The sequence below is a fragment of the Arctopsyche grandis genome, chromosome 13 (genome assembly GCF_051622035.1).
Source record: "Arctopsyche grandis isolate Sample6627 chromosome 13, ASM5162203v2, whole genome shotgun sequence".
Classification (NCBI taxonomy): Eukaryota; Metazoa; Arthropoda; class Insecta; order Trichoptera; family Hydropsychidae; genus Arctopsyche; species Arctopsyche grandis.
In genome coordinates this window covers 2,117,575-2,140,604 of record NC_135367.1, presented here as the reverse complement: position 1 = coordinate 2,140,604, position 23,030 = coordinate 2,117,575, and the positions used below count along the sequence as shown (strand labels likewise).

At 30.0% G+C, this 23,030-nt stretch overlaps 1 protein-coding gene across 2 annotated transcripts; it reads right to left on the bottom strand.

The window, feature by feature from the left end:
* Positions 1–873: 873 nt before the first annotated feature.
* LOC143921257 (uncharacterized) lies at positions 874–21,084 on the bottom strand. Of its 2 annotated transcripts, XM_077444469.1 has the most exons (7): positions 20,677–21,084; positions 14,638–14,868; positions 9,342–9,470; positions 9,139–9,253; positions 7,357–7,532; positions 5,771–5,837; positions 916–1,361 (listed from the first exon to the last, which is right to left on the bottom strand). In XM_077444469.1, exons 1-7 carry the CDS (start codon positions 20,738–20,740, stop codon positions 1,265–1,267), a joined length of 879 nt encoding a protein of 292 aa, XP_077300595.1. In that variant the 5' UTR covers positions 20,741–21,084; the 3' UTR covers positions 916–1,264. The 2 variants fall into 2 exon arrangements, with proteins under 2 accessions (XP_077300596.1, XP_077300595.1); XM_077444470.1 differs by lacking the exon at positions 5,771–5,837 and having other exon boundaries at positions 874–1,365.
* Between the last annotated feature and the right edge of the window lie 1,946 nt (positions 21,085–23,030).

Genomic DNA, 23,030 nt, shown 5'->3' with positions numbered 1-23,030 from the left:
TTTATAAAAACCGGTAAATGATCTTTCGACTTTCGTTCAAGTCACTTTCGATCCAGTGACGGCCAACGACAATAGACATACTAACGGATCAGGGAAGCCGTGCTGTGCAACTTGTCCTTTATAAGGAGGTACACACGGTAGATCAGATATTCTGGAGTGAGTGGTGGTTCTGTGTCGATCGTTGAATAAATGCTGTGGAGGGAACTTGGCCTTTAATTTGAATCCTGAACTCACCCCTACACAAGAAAATGTATCATTCAAATGTATTTTCAGATGTTTTTCTTCTCTTATTTGAAGTGTAAACTATTGTGTAGTTTCAGTAGTGCAAATTCATATTAGAAGTACGTCATAACCAAATATTGGCGTTGGATATTTTTCAAATAACAATAGAGAGCAAAAAAGCATTGTTTTTCTAAGAAATTGACAATAGTGAACCATTTTTTGTTGCAAAAAGCATCCATCAACCACTTAAGACTGGTCATGACTAGAGCACGGATAGAGACCGTGCTTTTTCCAGGAATCGGGGCGGTCTGGCTCTATTTACAAAGCTAGAGTGCAAAAATAAAGGTTCGGTGAATCTTTAACAAAGCATTTACAACAATTGAACAATGAACGGCGCGCTCTGGGTCCGCTTTTTAGTCATGGCACGCAAGATGACGTGTGTAACTTAATCCTTGCGATTCCTTTAAAAGTTTGACAACCGCTTAGCATATCAGAATATGCTAAAGTAAATTATTCATATATCTTGCAATTTGAGTGGAGGCTTTGCGTTAATAAGTGATACGGAGAAGAAAGGAGAAGAAAAGGGAGTGTAGAGAATGTGAGAGATTCGATTACCTTTATATTTTTTAATAAAAAAAATATTAAATTTTTAATTAATTTATTTGCGAATATTTTTTACAAATAGATGCGCATTGAACATATTATTTAAATTATGTACAACAAATTACTTTGTTAAGTATGTAGACCAAATATCACAGCGGTTAATAAAAATATTTTTCTTTTTTTTTTTATTTAATTAAAGTGCATACATTTTACATTATATACATGGTTCTTTGTCGTCATTCATATGAAAAGACAATCGATAGAAAATTTATTATTAATAAATTACTATTTATTAAATTTACTTATTAGTCAGATATTTTTCAATTTTATATACAAAATATTTTTTCTCTTCATTTAAATAGATATATTCGATAACAAACACTAAAATAAATTCAATATTCATCATCATCATTATTATATAAGAAAACCTATGGCATCTTCAAACGTTACAGTGTAAAATGTACCCCGTCGCAAAGTAAATTAAACAAATTAAAACATGCAACGATCTGCTCGGCCCGTGGAGATTATTCGATCCGCTTCCTGAAAATAATAATATAAAAGATTAATAATAACAGGACTTGCATTTAAATGCACATAATTGAACGAAATTCAATTAAGTGTCATTTTGACGTTTGGCCACCGAATATTCGAATTTGTAACATTCACTTTGTACCGTGTAAATTACACAGTCCCCGAGGTTCCATCAATTAAAAGGTTAATTAAATTTTGACGTAAATTTATTAATTAACGTTGAAAAAATTGATTAAACACATTTCGGGAAAAATTCGAAAAAAAATCGATCGTCTTTCATTACACAACATGCATATTATTATTTTCTCTGCGTTGATGAGTTCATGGTAAATTTTATACATCCCATGGGTTTTTATTATCTACGGGTACGTAAAAAAATTTAATTAAATTCGTATATATAATAGAATATTACGCGTTCGAAAGCATCGCTCAAAAAACAAACTCGGCGTATATAAAAATAGTACACAATAAACGTTCAAAATATAAAAAAAAACGTGGCGGCCTGTGGTTTCCGAAAACACATCCACATATATAACAATAGATTTTGTATTCCATACAAAATTATCGTTTTATTTATATTTTCTGGATATTATTATTTTAAAAAATAATGTACTAATTTTGACCCACTAAATTTGAATATAACAATGATATTTATTGCTTTGCTCGTGATTGTGAGATATGAACATTTAAAAAAATGCGAAATTTTTACATTTTTTCAGCTTTTGCAGCCTTTAACCCAAAATTTAATACTGCTGTGGCAAAAGTGAGGATGGAAATCAGTAGTCTGATGTATTTCCTATTTATTGTGATTTTTTATTGCTTTAAAATACGTTAAATTTAATAACTTAGTGAATTATAATAGTCAAAAAAATTATATTTTTACTTTTTTTAGATTTTTTTCATCTGTAATTAAAACTAGCAGTTACACAGCTTTTCGGTAAATTACTTGAAATATAAGAGTTCAAATAACTCGAAAGCATCAAATTTAACAAACAGCTTTTTATTTAATATATGTTTATTGTTCAAAAAAAAAACAAAATTAGATAAACCAAATATAAAGAAAAAAATATTGCATATAATAAAATGGAAATACACTCACTTATTATCATAAATTGAATGCTGTTGATTTTTGGAAACGTTTCATTTTATAGCAAATAAAAGAAAAATGGATGATATCTTTAGTAAAATATTTTACGAAAAATATTCTCAATTTCAAACATTGCTGCTTCAATAATTCCGTACGGAACCAATCATATTACATTGTCAAATTTAATCCGGATATATTTTCGACCAAATTTTGTCAGAAATATAATAAATATATCCGATACAATCGAAAAATTCGATTGACTGAAAATAAATGTGAATTACATGCTATATTTATCCGTTTAATATATGACACGTCAAGTTTATTATACTCATATGCATAAAACATATCAGTACGCAGTTTTTGTATAAAATCAGTGTTAGTATAATTGAAAGTATCCCATTGAATAAACGTATTGCCAGATATCATGAATGAATTTCTTCGAATTTCTCCACATTAGTTAATCTTACGATGTTTTTGGGAGATGTTACGAGTATGAGTATGAGTAAAGTGTATGAGTAGTGTTAGTATAATACTAGATATGAATGTATAGTAAATATATGTATACATGCCAGAGCGGAAAATTAAAATTTTAAACAATATCCTGTGCCTTCAAACAATCGATTTATCTCGACAAAAATCACGAAGTATGCCATTTTAGCTTGATTATATTACATAAAATTAGTATATTTTTTCGTAATTTTTTGTATTCCAAAAATAGGTAAATACCAAAGGAAGCTCCCAACAACTTTTATAATTCAAAATAATGACGAAAACATGAAAAAATAATGATTTTTCGAATACACCACTTCCGGAATACAAATGGCAGTCGTAGGCGTGGAGCGTTTTGTATGGAAATTTTTGGCAAACGGTGACTTTGAATTGTCTTTTATCAGTCAAAACTAATCAAACTCTACCCAATTTAACTGAAATAGATTACAATTGAATATCTTATTTAACACTTGCCTTACTGTGTTAAAAAATCCGCTAGCCACTGTTCTGAACGTCAAACATCCAGATAAAATGTATTTTTTAACTAAAAATAATGCAAAATCTTCTAGGTTTATTATTTAATTAACTATAAAAATCATTTTATCGTGTATTAAACGTTGAATAATATAAAATAAGTCCAATAACTGAAAATAATAACGGTCATTCCAAGGCGGATGTCATTCTCATACAGACGCACATGTACATACATACAAGGGGCTACCCGTGAAAATAATTATTTCTGTTGATATTGATCAATGTTTTCATTTCGTAATGACATCATTTGAATCATAGAGCTTTTGAAGAGGAAAACGTAAAATATGAAGACCCTGCATTCACTATATTTGGAGAAATAAATTATGTCCTGGTCACTCGCTATCCATCATAGTTCGGCAAGTGCTAAATAGTAAATAGACCAATCCACGATTTTATCTATATATTTGATGAATATAAGGATAAAAATAAAATTCGATAATGCAAAATACATACATACGCGTTCACACATACCGGTTATGAAAGAATTTTTGATACAAATTGAGCGCAAATGTAAGGAATCTTACACAAGATTCCTTACAAGCTCTAATTATGCTTATCGGATTTTGATCAAATTTTTTTTATTACTTAAAATCACTTTAAATATTATATACATTAAATATCAAGAAAATAAAAATAATTTAATAGTCAAAATAAAATAATTAAATATTGTTTAAAAAATTTACTACTTCCGGCTTACTAATTCTGACCAAAACCTTATCAACTCTAAGTTACTACATAAAACATACAAATACAATTTTTCAGCTTCATTTGTTCAGGTGTATTTGTTCACATACTAACACACACAGATTAATAGACACACATTTTTTTCTAGATCATGAAAATGTGATCAGTCATCGATTCTGAGTTCGAATCAGTCAAAATCTCGAGTTCAAACTTTCAAACTTCATCTTTTGTTACTACGTACCGTTATGTACCTCGCTTATCAATGTAATTCCCACAATAATCGAATTCACTTTCTCACATTTATATGCATGAGTAACAAGTCCATTAAAATTCCTGTAAAGGGATTGTCAAATAAGATAGGAGTGCCACACTTTGCCCAACCCAGGAATGTCGGACTTTCCCCAAACCCAAAAGATAAAAATCATTTATATAGATCAGGATTCGATCACATAAGTTAATGAATCATAAGTGGTAGGCATTAAAATCAACCCCGAAAGTGACAGCGGTCAGCGCAGCAGCAAAACAAAGTGAAGCAAAGTTAATTAGTAAAACAAAGTTCTACGTATCTCACTTTAAATTCATCATCGTTCCATAATTAAATCTGTAGTTTTCGAACATACCAACCAATAACATAAATTTAACGTTTTTATGATAATGTAGCGTATGCTAAAAGGAGCCGCCGTTATAATTAGTTTCGAGGATTATCTCCAGGCTTAAGTGCAAGTCGGCTAACAATGAGAGACCCCCGAATGCACTTAGCGGCGGTAACGGCACTCGGTCGCATTCCCGTGGAGTTCTTATAACTGACAACGCGAAAACGTGGGACTGCATATCCGAGTACGTGACTAAACAATGGGGAAGTAACCGGACGTCGAAGATGCCCTGAGCGACCTGTCCTTTATAAGGAGGTACTTAGACTATATCAAGGCATTCTGGACGGAGCACTGGTGGTGCATGTATTTCCTGAATCACGAATAAATGCTGTGAAACAACTTTGGCCTTTTACTTGGATCCTCCACCCTCCACTACGCAACAATAATATAGAAATCTTGGTTTGTTAACCAAGTAATTTCAAAAATATATAAACTGCTTTTTGGAACACGACAGTGCATAGATAAAGTAATAATATATTCTAAAAGATATATGAAGGTATATGAAATATACCTACATATATATAAAAATATATATATATATATTTTTTTTTTTTGACCATTGTGGCGCTTTAGGAATTCCTGTTATGCCACAATGGTCTGTTTAAAATAAATAAATAAATAAATGAAAACAATTCATTTTTCGAAATAAATCGGTTGATTGGAGACACAGGATACTGTTTAAAATCGATGATTTTTTCATTTAAAGTTGCCTCGATACGACGCAATTTTTCCACTAGATTAATCTTGGGAAATCTAGAATTAGAATTTTTTGCTCCCGCCTCACATGTATTTTCGTAAAATTGCTTATTTCATGAAATTGTCAAAAAGCGGTGCAAGTCCGTTGCTTTTTTCATGAAATTGGCAAAATATTTGACAATTTCACGCAATGAGCGATTTCAAAAATTGTTTATGACATATATATATACATACATATATTGAATAATAATAACATAACGATGATAGTAACTTGCCTTGCCCGTGCACTTCCAAAGCGTTCTCGACAGCCGCCGTGAGCTGCGCTGTCGGCATTACTCCTGCCAACGCGCATGCAATTTTACCAAACTATCATAAGTTATTTGCTATTTTATTAGGTTAGTCAATTATTTTCGTAAATTAGCAATATGAAGATCTGAGTGCTATGAAAAAAACAAACAAAAGACAATTGAGATCAAGCAGATTCGATATTGAAATACTGTAGTGGAACTTCACACATATTACATATACGCATTATATTCGTAATTATCAATTAGAAAGAATAAAAAAATGGAATTCATTTTTGGATATTATAATACAAACAATACGTCGCTTGAAAATATGTTGCCTTTAAAACCGATATAAGTCCGAAATTATTTGTCACAAAGCAACAATATTTTCATAGTTGAATATTGCAAAAATAGTCCTTTGTATAAACAATAATTACTTGACCTGGTGATGAGTAGTCAGTTCGCAGTATTGTGTCAAAGTTATGCAAAGAATGTATGTACTTTCGCAAAGCAATAAATCTCAGCAACAGGAGTTTTCAATTTTGTAAGAAATCTCAATCTTAGGCGTACGTAATTCTACGTTTAAACACATTTAAATGTTACGAAATATAATATGTGTGAATTGTTAAATTTGCACCCAAATCTTCATATGCAATTAAAAAAAATTGTTATTGATAAAAAAAATTGACCTCTTTAATATGAAACATATACATAGCAATAAATACACCTGAGAGGTTTAAGGTTTTATATATTTTTTAATTCGTGTAATCTAAATTAAAAAAAAATACATATGTTTATCTGAAATTTTTTGCAGATAAACAGACCTATTTATAAAATAGATCTCTTCTTAAATTGATATTTACAATAAATTTAATTATATTATATTTTAATAGGAAAACAATCCCCTCTATAGAAAAATATAGGATTTTTAAGAAGAAACAATAAAATGAATCATTTTAATATTTTAAAATTTGAAGGTTTGGTAAAATAGATTATATTTATTTGCCAATAAATTCTCAGGTACAGATACTGAATTAAACAAATATTTAAACTAATGTAACCCTCTTTTTATGATATTTTTTGTTAGAAATATTATATTATAGATATAAAAAAAGATGTACGTAAGTACAAATATGCATATTGCGCCAATGAAATCAAATTTTATCTCACGTTTATATATTTAAAAAAAATATCATATGCTATAATAAATTGGGTCATCGTAAATATATGTCTCGTTTTATAACAAGAAGCAAATTTTGTTAATAAAAGCATGTTATAACTATTTTTTTTTTTTTTTTCAATAAAAAGTCAGTAACTCTATTGGATGTACTGACCAAATAAATATCATCAAACAAAACATTAAATATTAAACCACAACAATGATCTATTCATTCGATTCTATATTTAAAATGAATTCAAAAGACGTCAAATTGAGATTAAGAACTCTTTCAAATAGTAAATCAAACATTAAATTAATAAAATAAATAACGAAAAATTTTAATCGAGTTTTATATTTTATTTAAATTTAGTACAATTCAAAACTAAAAAGAAAGTACGGCATAATTATAACCTGGATAATATATGGTTTGCTTTTTCTTCGTGTAGTTGGCTTGAGGCAATCTCATCTCGCAGATGAACTCTTCTGCATCACTGACATCCGAATTCTTCACCAGAACTGATGCCACCACGTCGAAGAGACCTTCAGCTCCAGCAGCTACATCTATCTTTACATCCTTCAGATCCAAACTACATCAAATAAAAATCATTAATAATGCATATGTAAAGCATACTTCTATAGCATTTACTTAATGTACTAGCTGCAAATCAAGCCCACAAGTTAAGTGGCAATACAAACACCCACAACCACAAATCATAACAATAACAGTTCACTCTTGAGTGACCACATCACGAATGTATTTTTATTGCTACTCATCATGCCAGATAGCTAGGCAGAACATAAAAAAAAAACGCAACTGCTATGAATCAGAAAGATATCTGGTAAAAAACTACGTAATATGCGGGTATACGCGGTGGGTACTGGGTAAGTAAAAAAATATAAAACATCCTGCGAGGCCCAAATGGAATTGAGAAGATCAAAATTCCACTCATACACCACATACAATTATAAAAATAATGATGAGCGCAGGCTACCAAACTTTAATAACACTGTTCGACACAAAAAATGGTTCAGAAACGAGATATGAAAACCGTGCTCCACTAGTATGAGTTTTTAGCTCGATATTTTACCGATTTAAAATTCAGCACACTTCCAATTAACCCTTTTAAAAAAAAAAAATAGTGCGGCCAGAACACTATTCTAATAAACATTTTTCAACAGAAAATACTCAATATAAAATAGTATTAACAGTGGGAAAAAATTATAAAAATCCCGAGTGAAAATACGTACTTTTGACTTTTGATTTGAACTGGACGACTACTTAGAGAGATTTGAAAGCTGAAAAGTACTACAAATGAAAGACAAAATACCCGACTATAGATTCCAATATCCATTTTAAACAGAAAATTGACAGATTTTGAGACATTGACCGAACAACACCAAGATATATATGTAGAAAAATCGCGCGATTTAAAAAATACATATATATCCGAATCGCGAGCCAATCAACATTTTTAAATACCAGATTCGTATTCAATGAGCATAGATCTATAAGAAAAGTCACATCTCGTCTCTGAATAAAAAAAAAGTCGTCATTTGTCGGACAGTGCAATGTAACGTACAGATAAGTGTTTCGATAAGTGAATGCCGTGTCGTCATAAACCAACTGGTAACGTGGTTACCAACGAACACATTTTCTTGACTAATGGCGCTTCAAACTTTCGCGTTGGTAAAATCGTAATTACGAATATTATTATTAAGAGGTTTTTTCCCGGTTTTTTTTTTCACAGTAAGCTTCCCGGACATGCATACAAAAAATCCTAAAAGTTCCATCGTAATCGGTTGAGTGGTTTAGGAGCCTGTACGAGACAGACAGAAAAACAGACATTAATTTTTATATATAATATATATAGTAGATATGATGTCTGGTATTCTGTAATGTCACTGTGACTAATATGTAAATAATAAGTTTAAATGTCCTTTATATTGATGAAAGCCTTTTTTCAAAGGGAGAAAATATGTCGTTGTAATATAAAAACAAACTTTTCAGAATTCCAATATCGTATACATATATATAAGTGTGCTATTGCGTCAATGAGAAGTTATTGGGATTGCGTGCGAGTTTCATAGCAAAATTCGTCGAGCAATATGAATCGAGATCCACATTGTTTCTACTGCCCAATAATATGGAACAGCTCATATGTATTATCGTCAAATAACCATAAACTTCCTTACGATTGTGATGTGATTGAAATGGTGGGCTGCGGAAATACGTCCTCGGCGAAACAGACCAGCTTCACCGAATCCGCGTCCTTCTTCTCCTGACGCAGCTGGAAGTTTTTACCGGGAGCTGCACAAAGCGAAAGACCAAGTGTCAACAATAATGGTCCAGATATGGGCCAGATAAGCTGTTACCAATTTGAGTTTGTCTCACTAACTGAATATCAACATGGACTTGGATTTGGTGTCCTCGTCGTTGAAAGTGGACACAACGCAAGAGTAGTTTCCGGACATGTCTGCGCCAAGCTTCAGGATCTTCAAAGCTCGGTATTTTTGAAGGGGGTCCTCTGAAAAATATAGTCAACAATTCAAGCAGGCCTTACACTTGACTTTTCGTATGTAATATAATTAATTACCAGTTGTATAAATTCCAGGTACGAAGAGTACTTTTTTCATTTGAATAAATAAAAGATTGGTAGGAAAAGTCTTACAGCCTTATTTTATTATTTTAAATTTTTAATAATATATATATGATATCTCAACCTTTAATGAATAAAAGTATTTATTTTCTTCAAAACACTAAAACTTCAAAACACTTTTGTAATACAACATAATCAAAAAACACAATATCATGACATATTTGGCCAAAAATCAATATATATCGTGTATTACATTACATGAAGCTAGACGCCAAATTTGAAATTTATATATACATATGAGAGTTAAAACTATAAATATTTAAATATTAGAGATAACGAGAACCTATAGAGCAAATTTTATAAAATATAGAGTGAATTATAGGCGTTTAAACAATTAAAATCTGATATTGCCATATCACGGCGAAAAGGTTGAAGATAGATTATAGTAGCTTGCCGTCACCGTCACGTCACCGTATCCGAAATTGTGGATATTTGATACGCATTGTATACGATATTTTATCTCCAACGTAATGGCAGACGATACATTAACGTATATTGATGACCAAAATGAGCAATATGGCAAAGTATGAAAACGATCGGATAAGAGATAAGAGATATAAAAATTACCACTAACACGAAAACCATGTGAAATGCAAAGGAGGTATGTAAAAAAAGTTTTTTAAAAACATACCTCTTCTATAATTTGTATATAAAATTATTATTTTTAATAAAAATACTAATTATTTTATTTTACTACCGCCATCTATGTTTAAAACTAAAAACTGGATAAACGTCAGGCACTTTTCAGAAATTCAAATTTCAAACACGTCTAAAACGATAATTTTTCTCTATCGTAATGGCGGAGGATACATTTACTTATATTGATGACCAAAATGAGCAATATGGCAAAGTATGAAAACGATCGGATAAGAGGCAAATTTTTTCCTTAATTGTAATCGTGAGTGAAGCTAAAAGGATGTTTGTCAAAATGAGGCTCTCTCTGATGCAACGACTTCCAATCGCGAAAAAATATTAATAATAACGGAAAAGCATTACAATCATCATCTTTGACTTTTCCGCGTACTATATTCGACAAATCTAGCATGAGATTTACGAAAAATGTAAAATATATCGCATTCACCCCCCACTGGCCAATCACATTTCGTTTCGGTTTCACGTTGCATTTTAGTCAAGAAATACAACATTGTTCGTGCGTATAGCGGTCGGTAGAATTTGACTTTTATTTTTTGTAAGTTTCAAGTTCGTTTTTCGTATTTTGAAATATTTACCTACATAAATAAAATTTTAATACAAAATACTTATTGTTGATATTATTAATTTATTGTTGATATTATTAATTTATTTATGGAATACGTATATATTTTATATTAATGGAAATTTATATTTTTTAGACGATAAAAGTAATTGTCAACGTCATGTAATCGACAGCAAAACTTACAGTAATATTATTAAAACCTTGCATTGAATTATATTGTAATAATATTACATAGTTAACACATTCAATACTAAGCCCAAATCTGTTGTTTTCGTACCATGCTGATATTTTATATAATAGCTCTGTCTTGCAAATGTTTTGACTGTCTGCGCGTCTAGACATTTCCTCGCAAGTGCGTCTACCTGCGCACTTGCGTAAAGCAGGCACTACATATATTTATTACACTACATATATTTATTCACATAAGAAATAATTTTAAAAAGTAAAGAAATTATTTTACGTGCTCGTATGTCTCACGCTACATCGGATCGAATATAATGTTGCTCATTTATAAAAATCAACTATAGATTTATTAAATATTTTTTAGAAAAATTTAAATATAATGTGTAAGAGCCGAAAAAAGTTAGTGGACAAATTTATATTCAAATCATTCGTACATATGTACATATAAAGGTCTATTTATACTATCCCATACCGCACGGCAACAGCCCGGCACAGCAGTGCACTGAAAAGACTACTTTTATTCATTCTATACAGCAGCGCACGTTCAGACAAGCTTTGGCTAAGTGCGAGACAAAATCGGCTTACATATTCATTACAGAGCGCGACTCAATATTGTCACAATGTGACGTTTCCGAAAATATTCATATACGCATGCGCACAAAGAAAAATAGTTATGCTTGATACGTTTCGGTGGCATGTGCTGCTGTATAATAGGAATAGATTTAATCGGTTACTGCTGTTATGTCTACACCACGTACATAATATAACGGAACATGTTAGGGTGTCCACATATAATGTACTAAATAATATGTTTCGTACTGATGTTGCCAGTCTGTGCTGTGTCAGTATAAACAGACCTAAAGTTTAGCAAATGTATGTCCAGTCTAATTTTAAGAATATAGCAATTTGAGCAGTACATATGTACATATTTCCAAATATTTGTCCATATTTGTTGTATATACATATGTATGTAATGCTTCCAATAAATGGAAAAACCGTAAAAAAAAAACGCATTATATAAAAACATGATTATGATCGTAAAATACAAAGCATCAAATTTCGCAACGCGCTGACTCAAAATAACGAAAAATGACATAAAAAAAGGATATTAAATTCAATAATTTCATTTTACGATATGAAATATCAATTTCATTTCGCTCCTTTGTTCTTTCATTCGTAAAATTACGAATCTGTTAAAATATTACATCAGTTTTCATTCATATTCCATACTGATTGGATTCATACACTTTGTATCAGCGTAGCGGTCGGAAACATTGAATGGAAAACTTCGCCAAACCTTACTCATTCTTCGTTTTGCAATGTTGAAATTTATGTAGCATATTTCATATTTTCAAATTGAAATTCGTTTGCTTTGGGATTTTGAGCGAATTAAATTTTTATCTACATACAATTCTATAATAATGGGATATTTCGTTTGGATCCATTTGTTATATATGTATGTATGTACATGTAACTAAATATAATTGAAAAGCTTTTGAACAACAAAGTTGGCGTTCCCTAAATATTTTTCGAAATATTTCAATGATTCTAACATATCAAGAAAAGGTTGAAAATCTGCCGATCGATAACCTATTTCGCTAATTATGTACATAATCCGACATATTCAAAGCTGATAACATTTGACATTTTTATATACCTCTTTTATACTTCACTTACGATTACAATTCAGGAAAAAATTTGTCTCTTATCCGATCGTTTTCACAATTTGCCATATTGCTCATTTTGGTCATCAATATAAGTAAATGTATCCACCGCCATTTCGATGGAGAAAAAATATCGTTTTAGACGCGTTTGAAATTTGAATTTCTGAAAAGTGCCTGACGTTTATCCAGTTTTTAGTTTTAAACATAGATGGCGGTAGTAAAATAAAATGATTTGTATTTTTATTCAAAATAATAATTTTATATACAAATTATAGAAGAGGTATGTTTTTAAAAAACTTTTTTTAACATTATATAATAAAACGAGTGTATGTATCAACCAAGAATAAGTATACCGGGCGTCGTCCAAGTCAATATTTCTACTTGATAAGACCAAAGAAAATAACAAAAAATATATATAAAGAAATAATAAACATCAAATTTAGTCCATCAGAAATCAATTTTTTTTTAGAATGTTTTAATACTTAATATACATATTTACGAAATATATTTATGTAGGCATATATTTACCTATGTACATACATATATAGGTTGGATAAATTGTCCTTCGCTTTGCCGAAATTCCTTTTTTTAATTTCCGATATGTAAAAGTTTCTAAGTAAAAGCCTCGTATTATTAATTAATCAAATTTATATTTTATAATTTACCAGTTGTTTTACCCAACTTCGCTCAGTATTTTAAATATAAACAGCGTAAACATGGCGAATCTAATAGTAAATATTCTATTGTTTTTTTTATTAAATTTATTTGGATCGAAAAAAATATAATATTTAACCAATTGAATTGTCGTCATAGAAACTTTGTATTTTTTATGAAGTTCCCAACCAAAAATACATACATACATACAAAGTCTCTTTCGAAATTATATATTAGATATATAAATAATTTTAAAATATAATAATAAAATATAATTTATATAAATATTAATAAAATTTAAATTAAATGTAAAAATTAAGAATAAGAATATTTTATATGCATATTTACATATGTACATATATTCATATATATCTGACCCCTACATAAAGCTTGTTACTCTATATATGTTTTTATTTTTTTAAATTAAAAATACAGTCTTAGACCTTAGCCTAAGAAGATTTAGTTACTTTCTCCAATTTATAAATTGAATTAAAATTTCTACTGCTAAAAAAATAAAAATAAATCTAATATATAATTTGGAAAGATACTTAAAATATATATATATATGTATGTATGTATCCTTCGTTCATAGAAATCCGTGACGTCATCGAACAAATAATTCGTTTTTTTCCGATTCAAAGGATTCGAAGTTCCCGGGGGTGTAGGCGCCGAGGGTGAAGCCCTAGAGGGCGGAGCCGCCGGGGGCGCAGACGTTGGGGGTACAGACGCCGGGGGCGTACATATAATTTTTTACAAGAGACTTATATATGTATGTTTGTTTGTTCGTGACAGTCAATTTAATAAAAAAAACAAATGAGTATTCAAATAAATTTTTATAAAATAAAACTATTCAAATAAATTTAGTAAAATGTATACTATTAGATAAATCATTTATAATATAAACCGCTTACTATTAGATTAAGCAGTTTATATTATAAATACCGAGCGAAGCCGGGTAATACAGCTAGTTAGATATAAACTTTAAATGAGCGTTATTATTTGTTTCCTTCAAAAAAAAAATGCGTGTTTTTATATTTGAGATATTGTTTTTTATGCGCATCGTCTGCACGTCTCTTATAAAACATTAAATACATTATTATAATTTATTAGTATTTTACTCGTTGCGAAATTACAAAAAAAAAAAGATTTTTAACACAGTAAGAGTCACTCAAATACAGTAGATAAACACTATCTTTCATATATTTCTTTACACAATACCAAATGAAACAAATGAAAACATTTCTGAAAGTTTCCACCAAATGAAACAAATCTCAATACATGACCGAATACTTCAACTTACAACTTAAGTTTGACTTACGCGAGGCTCTGTAGTCCAAGTCCAGCTTCCCCTTGAACTGGCCTATGTCCTGGGGCTTTCTCGGCGGTATCCATTGATACACTAAATTGCTTTTATTGTTCAGAAACCACTTCACAACTAACCCATCACTGTCCCCCAACGTGTATTCGCAGTCTAAGACCACCGACTCGTGACTACCCAACTCCACAAGTTGTGGCACGTCCATATTGTCGATATGCACCCCAGCACATACTGAAAACCAAAAACAAACAATAAATTGTAACATTCGTGTAAAGATTGGTCGACAGACAAATCTCTTGCAGGGTCTCTGGCTACAACATCTGTCCTAACTAGAAACCCTACGAGAGAAAAGTCTCTCTTTCATCCAAACCAGTTTTTACACAAAAAACTATTTGTGGATGCATATGTACAGTACGTTCCAAAAACATTTTTTACAATTGAAATTATAATAAAATATATGTATGTATGTAGAATTTAGTTTTCGCATTTACATACATATAAGAGTGCATTTATACATAAATGATTAAGTCCGTGTGCAGTGTAACTCATATAAACCAAAGGTAGTTCATTTTGGTAAACGAGTCTATTGACTACCTGTACCACGTGTCCCTTTAAGAGTTGAGTCCTACGTATTTGTATGGTATTTGATACTTTGTTGTGGTAGTAAAATGCAGCAACGATCACCCAACCATATGTATATTTTGATAACAGATAACAATCGAACATGTACACTCGCCATTATAGATCTCTCCAAAGCAATGAGTGTACTAATACAGATACAATACAATTAATACAAGCATTTTATTCATACAAATATCATCCACAGTGACATGGATTTTATTATATAAATTGGCAAACTTCAAGACGCCGAATAACTTGAGATTTTCAAGAAAAATTGGAAAGGAGATGCCAATTTACAGGAACCGTTTCAATGAAAATCAGAAAAATTGGCAAACTCTGATAGGAAACGATTGACCTGGAGCGAAAACCTAGGTCTGGCCAACAGCTATTAGTGGGAATCAAACCGTGACCACTCCGTTCGAAATTATAATATGCTAACCACTAGTCCACGCTGCTGGCTCATGATTTCATCAACGAAAAAAACCAATTTATAACCCTCCTGCAGACCGATATAGAATACATAAATGACAAGGTTATTCCGGATAGGTACTAGATTGATGCCCCGTGCGCATCCATCAGAAAGATCACCGATCTCTAAATTTCAAAACTATTCATCTAAGACATTAGCACCATATTTTTCTGAGCAAGTCAGAATAGCGACACCCGATCAAACCCCCGCGACTCTTCACAGCTGGAATCCCTCAGGCGTCGACTCCTGCTTGTCTGTCTTTTAATTTACAATAAATATTTCAATAATGTACAATAATATGCTAACCATCAGTCCACGCTGCTGGTTGATCTTAAGCTGTCGTATGATGGTTACTTATAAAATGAAAATTATGTATCCAGAATGTTATTTAACTATGTATGTATATATTTTAATCTCAAAGCATATTATTATGTAGGCAAATAAATGTTCAAACATTAAAAAATAAATATTTAATAATATTAATATTACTATTATTTAAAAATATTAATATTACTATTATTTAATAATATTAGCATTAATATTTAATAATATTTAATTTAATAATAATTTTAATAATAATATTAATTATAATATTTATATTAATTGTTATTTATATTATTTTTTTTTATTTTAAACGTTATTAATATTTGTATGTTAAAAACAATACAAAGAAATATCATAAAGTTGCAAAGTAGATTTTTTTTTAATTTAACTATTTAAAAAGCCTAGCCTAACCTCTCCTTACTTTATTGAAAGAGGCGGAACTTTTTACTTTTTAAATTTTGAGGATTATGTTATTACCTTGAAACATATTATTTTGCAGACAAATATTTTTTTGAAAATTCCTTAATAGAAAAGCATGTAAATTTTAAATACATTTCTGAATTTTAATTTTGGAAAAATTTCAATATTCTTTACCCTCCCTCACCGAAGTGGGGTATGCAAGTGCCTCAATTTTTACGTTTTTTGTAATAACTATGTGGTTTACAAAGCTATACACCCTATATTTCTTGTATTCCTAGAATGAACTATAAGAAATTTATTTTAATAGATTTTGTAAAATTTAGAAAAGGGATACATCGTAAAAAATACATTTCTACGTTCCAAAGTATGATTTAAATACGGTAGCGATAAGTCATGTTTTTGACTGTTCGATTGCATATTCTTGTCGATCAATGAATCAATGCGAGAGAAAGAGACAGCTATATTTTCGTAAGCTATTGTTTTCGTCGCTTTTAGCGCGTGGCTATCGAGTCATGCAGTCACTTGTTGGCCTTACCTATATGCGTTTGCGTTTTGATGCTTGTCGTTATTTTTTAATACAAAAATAGTCAAAAACATGCTATAGGACTAAAAAAAATTTTTACTTGATGTATAAAATGATTATATATTGAACCTATTTGTATAGAGAAAAGTTGTATTTTGATTAAAAAATACTGGCGTCTTACTCGACCCTAGTTCGAGACACTCGTTCGAACTTGAGGCCTTATCCTTCTTATCTAATATTATCCTTATCGTATCCTTCAAAGGTTAAGATTGTTTACAATCATCAATACCTTGCATGTAATAGTACACAAAGCTATTTTCTGGTTTTCAGGCCAAATACCACTCTGTGTGTCGGTGCGTTTATGTCGGAATGCTGAAAAATCAGTAACAAAAATTAAAAATTAATCTCCCTTTCCTTGTCTAGCTTCTCTTGAATGTCAAATTTCAAGACTCATCTGCCGATTGGTTGCACATAATTATGTACGTGAACACCTACCTTAAAACATCATTATCGAAATGGAATCATTACGAAAAAGTTGAAAATAAACTGTAGTAAATGTGACGAAACTGGGCAACGGCAAACACCCGCTGAGATACAACTATAAAAATAGACGTTGCCAATTCTCGCACGAAAAACATGTGGTTCGTATTTTTAGGGAACACTTGGACTGGTCAACGGCCCGTTAGCCCATGCGAAATTTTATATATAAAATATTGTACGTGTATAATTTCACATTATATCGATGGAAATGTATTTTCAAATCGATTTTTGAATTAAATATTGTGTTTATTCTGGCGTCGGCGCGGCTAAAAATGGGTTTTCCGCTTTGCCTGCAAGTCAGATCATTCTTGTATTTAGCGTGCAGATTGGTTGCAGATTTATTTTGGTCCATTTTGTAAATATAGATCAAGGTTTATAGGTTTAGCGATGACTAGACACGTGCGAGTGGAAGTCAACCGACTGGAATAATCTCGTTCCTAATTTTCGTTAATCCAATTTAATATCGAAGAAGTTTTAAACTTTGTAAGCACTTCGATTGCTTTGTACGAAACGATATTGATTCTTTCCTTATTCCGATATATATAATGTATTACTTTTATATATATTATTCATATATATTACGTTTAACTCTCAAATGAAATTATTCAATTGAAAAAGCAATTTATCTTCCACTTTAAATCACCTTCAAGTACAAGCAAATTTTAATATTAGTCATTACATTGGATTTTTACCATTACAAAAAAGTTTTTAATAAAATTTTACATTACTCACATATATATATATATATATACATACATATGTATGTATCAAAACGAACGCTTTATATTTTATTTTGTATGAAATTAAAAAATTCATTTTATGGTTTTATTTATATTTTTTATTCACACAAAGATATGTTTTAATTTTTTAGACGTTCACTAAACTTTATTGTATGATATTTTTATTTTTTAACTACGCAGTAATAGCATTTTTTTTCTTCGCATTTTACTTCTACTATACTTATGTGTATTGGAATAAAAAAAAAAGATTTTTCAGTATTTTAATGAGTACAATCATTTCGTAGAAGTTTCATAGTCGTATGCAATAAAATTAAAAAATATATATTATCCTTGATGTACATTTCTTCAGCAACGCAGGGACTACTTATAGATAGTATATAACTTATACTACTTATACATATAACCAGGGGTGTCGACTAGTGTTTAGCATATTATGATTTCGAGCATAGTGGTCGCGGGCTCGAGTCCCACTAGAGTCCCGTTGCTGGCCAGACCTTGGTTTGTGACTACAGGTCGAGTTTGCCTAATTTTCTGATTTTTATTGAAATGGTTCGGGTGAAATTTGCTACTCCTTTCCTATCTCAAGTTATTCAGGGTCTTGAGGTTCACCAATTTGATTATAAAATTCTTCATAGATGTCACTGTGGATGTTTGTATGAATTCGTATTGTATATATTGCTTTTATTGATTTATTGTATATATTTAAGTACACTCGTCACTTTGGAACGATCTGTAAAGGCAATTTTTCATGTTCTATGAAATAAAATAAAATATATATTATAAATAGATATTTTTTTATATAATATCACTGGACAGTGATAATTTAACACATCAAAACCCATTGATTTAATATTTAACTTCATACAATTGCCTAATCCAATTTTTTTTCCTCAAAATGGACACTTTAATAAACATCATAAACGTCTTTAATAGACAGAAGAGTATTTTCTTTTAATTTTCACATATTAAATATTTAAAATATTTTGGATCAATTTTATTATTTCAATTTTTTTTAAATCGTGTTACATGTGAATTTTGGACGAATCTCAAATATATACATACATATATTAGAAGTTCATTCATGTTTCGAATTAATCTCTCGTATATGTACATACATATGTACTTATGAGTATATTCCAGTATCATTTTGCATTCGGTTGTAATATGACATTATTTATTTTGTACTTCGTGTTCAATCCAATTGCCTTTTTTTAATATTAGAACATTTATTTACACAACGTCCTTTTCAATTTGGCAATTTCGTTTCACTTCATAATGCAATGATATTTTATTCAATATATTCCATATAAATCGATCGCGCGTTTGTATACACACAGAATTGAATTGATATTTTTATTTGTTCTGTTCGATATGTCCATACATTATCTCGGCAATGTAAACATCGTAGACATTTCAACAAACAATACGAAATAATCACCCGCTGTCAAAATACCTGTGGAAATTCCAACAAAGAACCATCAAAAGTTCATCGTATCGAAAAAAGTTTTATAATACTTTCTTAACAGCGCATTCAAACCTGTTAAAATGGGTTACCGAAATATTATTTCACATCTGGAGTGTCGCCAAAATACCGAAACGATGAAAAGTTTGCCGATTCGCTAATAAACTTATAAATAAGTGTGATTTCAGCTTTATCAATATAAGATTATGTATTACCGAAATGTGTGTACATTTATCTCTGCAAATTTAGATAAATGGGTCATGGTTTCCTTCCATCATCAAAAAAATATTTTCGATAACACGGATCACTATTAAAAATAGTTGTGTAGTCAAAAACATCACAACTAAGCTTCTCAAGTGTCAGTTTTGAGATTGGTGGGAATTTTAATGCAAACTCGTTCAAAATTGACGCAAATCAGCTGTGCGTATTAGAGTAGAGCTGTCTGTCATATTATAAAATACCATTATTCAATATATTTTTTAAATACATTTTATATTACGCACATACCTACTATCAAAACAAAAATTAAACTGATTTAAATGCAAAGTGCATGCTATTTCATTTAAATGGTGTGCGTGGCGTACAGATTAAATTATAATATATCATTTAAGTGATGAGAATTTTTTTATATATGTATATATAAACATAACTGTATTGTATGTGTATGTGTATATATATATGTATATAATTTTTTATAATTCAAAATCAATATTAAAATTTAATTGCACTTTGCACTTTGATTTAAATGCAAAGTGCACGCTTTATTTAAATAGTGTGCATGGCATGCAAATAGGTGTGAAATTTTCTGTACAGATTTAATTATAATATATCATTTGAGTGTTGAGATGTTTTTATATACCTAGTATATTTATATAAACAGAACTGTATTGCATGTGTATTTAATTTTTTATAATTCAAAATCAATATTAAAATTACAAACCTGATAAGCAAAACGCTCCGATGGCGACATACAATAAAAACGGAAACTTGTTTAACGATAACATTTTTTTAAATATATATATATTTGATTTAAATAAGTTTATCTATTGCATACAACTGCACTTTAACTGTGAAAATGTTATGAAAATTTGATCTTTTTGAACTTGTTCATTTTTCAGCAAACACTCCAGTTGAATATTACAAACGAGTCGTCAGATTCGAATAAACTTCAACTGTTACTGAACATCTTCGATTTAAATAGATGATTTTTTTTAAATCTTATTTCACACACACACACACAATGAAGTTCAATTCTATCGAATTTATAAATTTTCGATAAATTTTGAACAAGTCTGTAGGACAAGCGAACGCGAAGAGTTGCGAATGCGACGGCTCTCAGTCGCCGACTGACAAACTGAAGACCTCAGCAACAGGTCAACCCCCCACCTCACAAACCAAGACTGAAAACATCCTGCAACAACAACATCTACCCCAATTTACACCCCCAATCCCACCCTACATTTACACCCTGGCTGAAAGTCAAAACCGGCGAGAAAATTCGTAAAAATCGAAGCAAAACTCCATATTTACGGCGTGCGTGCGTTGACGCCGTAATCAAACGTGCTAAAAAAGTGAAACTCGCCCCCTGTGAATTTTCCCAAGCCAGGGTGTATTATTTTCATTTTTGAAACCACCCCCCACCTCCCTATGCTTGTCCATTTTACGAGTTGCGGTTAAGGTAAATTTTGCGGTGTGTCAGTTAGTTCAATATTACACTTGGCAGAGTATCCGGTAAATAGCTCGATTACAATTGCTCCACATTTTATAATTTGCTCGATAAGAGTTATATAATAATAATAATGACTTTTTTATTCCATACGATAGGGACAATAGTGCAGTCCCCATCGTCCTTATAAATAATATCATATATAGATAATAAATACAATAGTATAGAATAATAATAAAAAATAAAGTTAAAAATACATATATAGCCAGCAGCATAGCTCGGTCGTTAAGCTTCTGCTTAGCGTCAAGAATGTGCCGGGTTCAATCCCTGAATGAAAATGAATTTTTCAGAGTATGCTGTTGGTCAGACCTGGATTTGTGACTTTTTTTTAATATATTTTTTTACTAAAATTTTTTATATACATTTATTTTTTATATTTTAGTACATTATTTTTTATATACATTTATTTTGTTACTTGAGGTTTTTACTAAAGTTTTTTATATACATTTATTTTTTTTTACTTGAGTTTTTATATATCTTAATATTATATACATAAGAGGTAAGTAATTAAAAAACCTTTTTTTACTAAGGGTCTTTTTATTTTCTACTTTTTAGTGTTACAGAAATTAGTATAATACTGAATTATAATTATTTACAAACTAATTTAATTATTATTTATAATTATTTGCATTGTTGAGTAATATCGCATTTAAATGACTTTAAAGGCACTTTATAATCTCAATATGTAGTATTTCTATAAATCATAGTCATCAAGTCCAGTTGCAAAGATGTTTGAATCTTAAAATTGTATATATGCATCTACGGAACGAGAGTTATGTATACTCATTTATGTATTATGTATACTCATTTATGCCGGATGGAATTATGTATACTCATTTATGTCGGGAATCTTGCAGTTTAGAATAGTTTATTAATACTAAGATTGCTTTAATGATAAAATTGAAGTTGTAATCATATTAACAATGAATATGTAATGAATAAAATTGTAATGTAATCCATACAGTTAAGAATAGTTTATCAATGTATGATTGTCCATAAATGAGTTTATGTATTTACAGAAATGAACTTTTCAATCATCAGATAAATTAAATCAGCTGATAACTAATAATGATTTGCTTTAAGAATAGTTTATCAATGTATGATTGTCCATAAATGAGTTTATGTATTTACAGAAATGAACTTTTCAATCATCAGATAAATTAAATCAGCTGATAACTAAAAATAATTGTATGTGATGTTTATATGATAAGTATTCAATAAGAAGTTATATTGTATCTAATTGTTAATATGATTTACAATAAGCTTACATACATTTAGTTTTTTACAATAAGCTTACATACATGTGATGAATAGAGGTAGGATAGTCACAGTGCTATCCATTGTTCGGCATACCTTTAACAATGCATTTACAACCTTTGAACAATACACGGCCCCCTCAGGCTCCGGTGACTAGTGATGAATATGTATGTAAGCTTATTGTAAAAAACTAAATGTATGTAAGCTTATTGTAAATCATATTAACAATTAGATACGATATAACTTCTTATTGAATACTTATCTCGCAGATAAAACTCCGTGAAGAGTTTTTTTTTTAGCCGTGAAATATC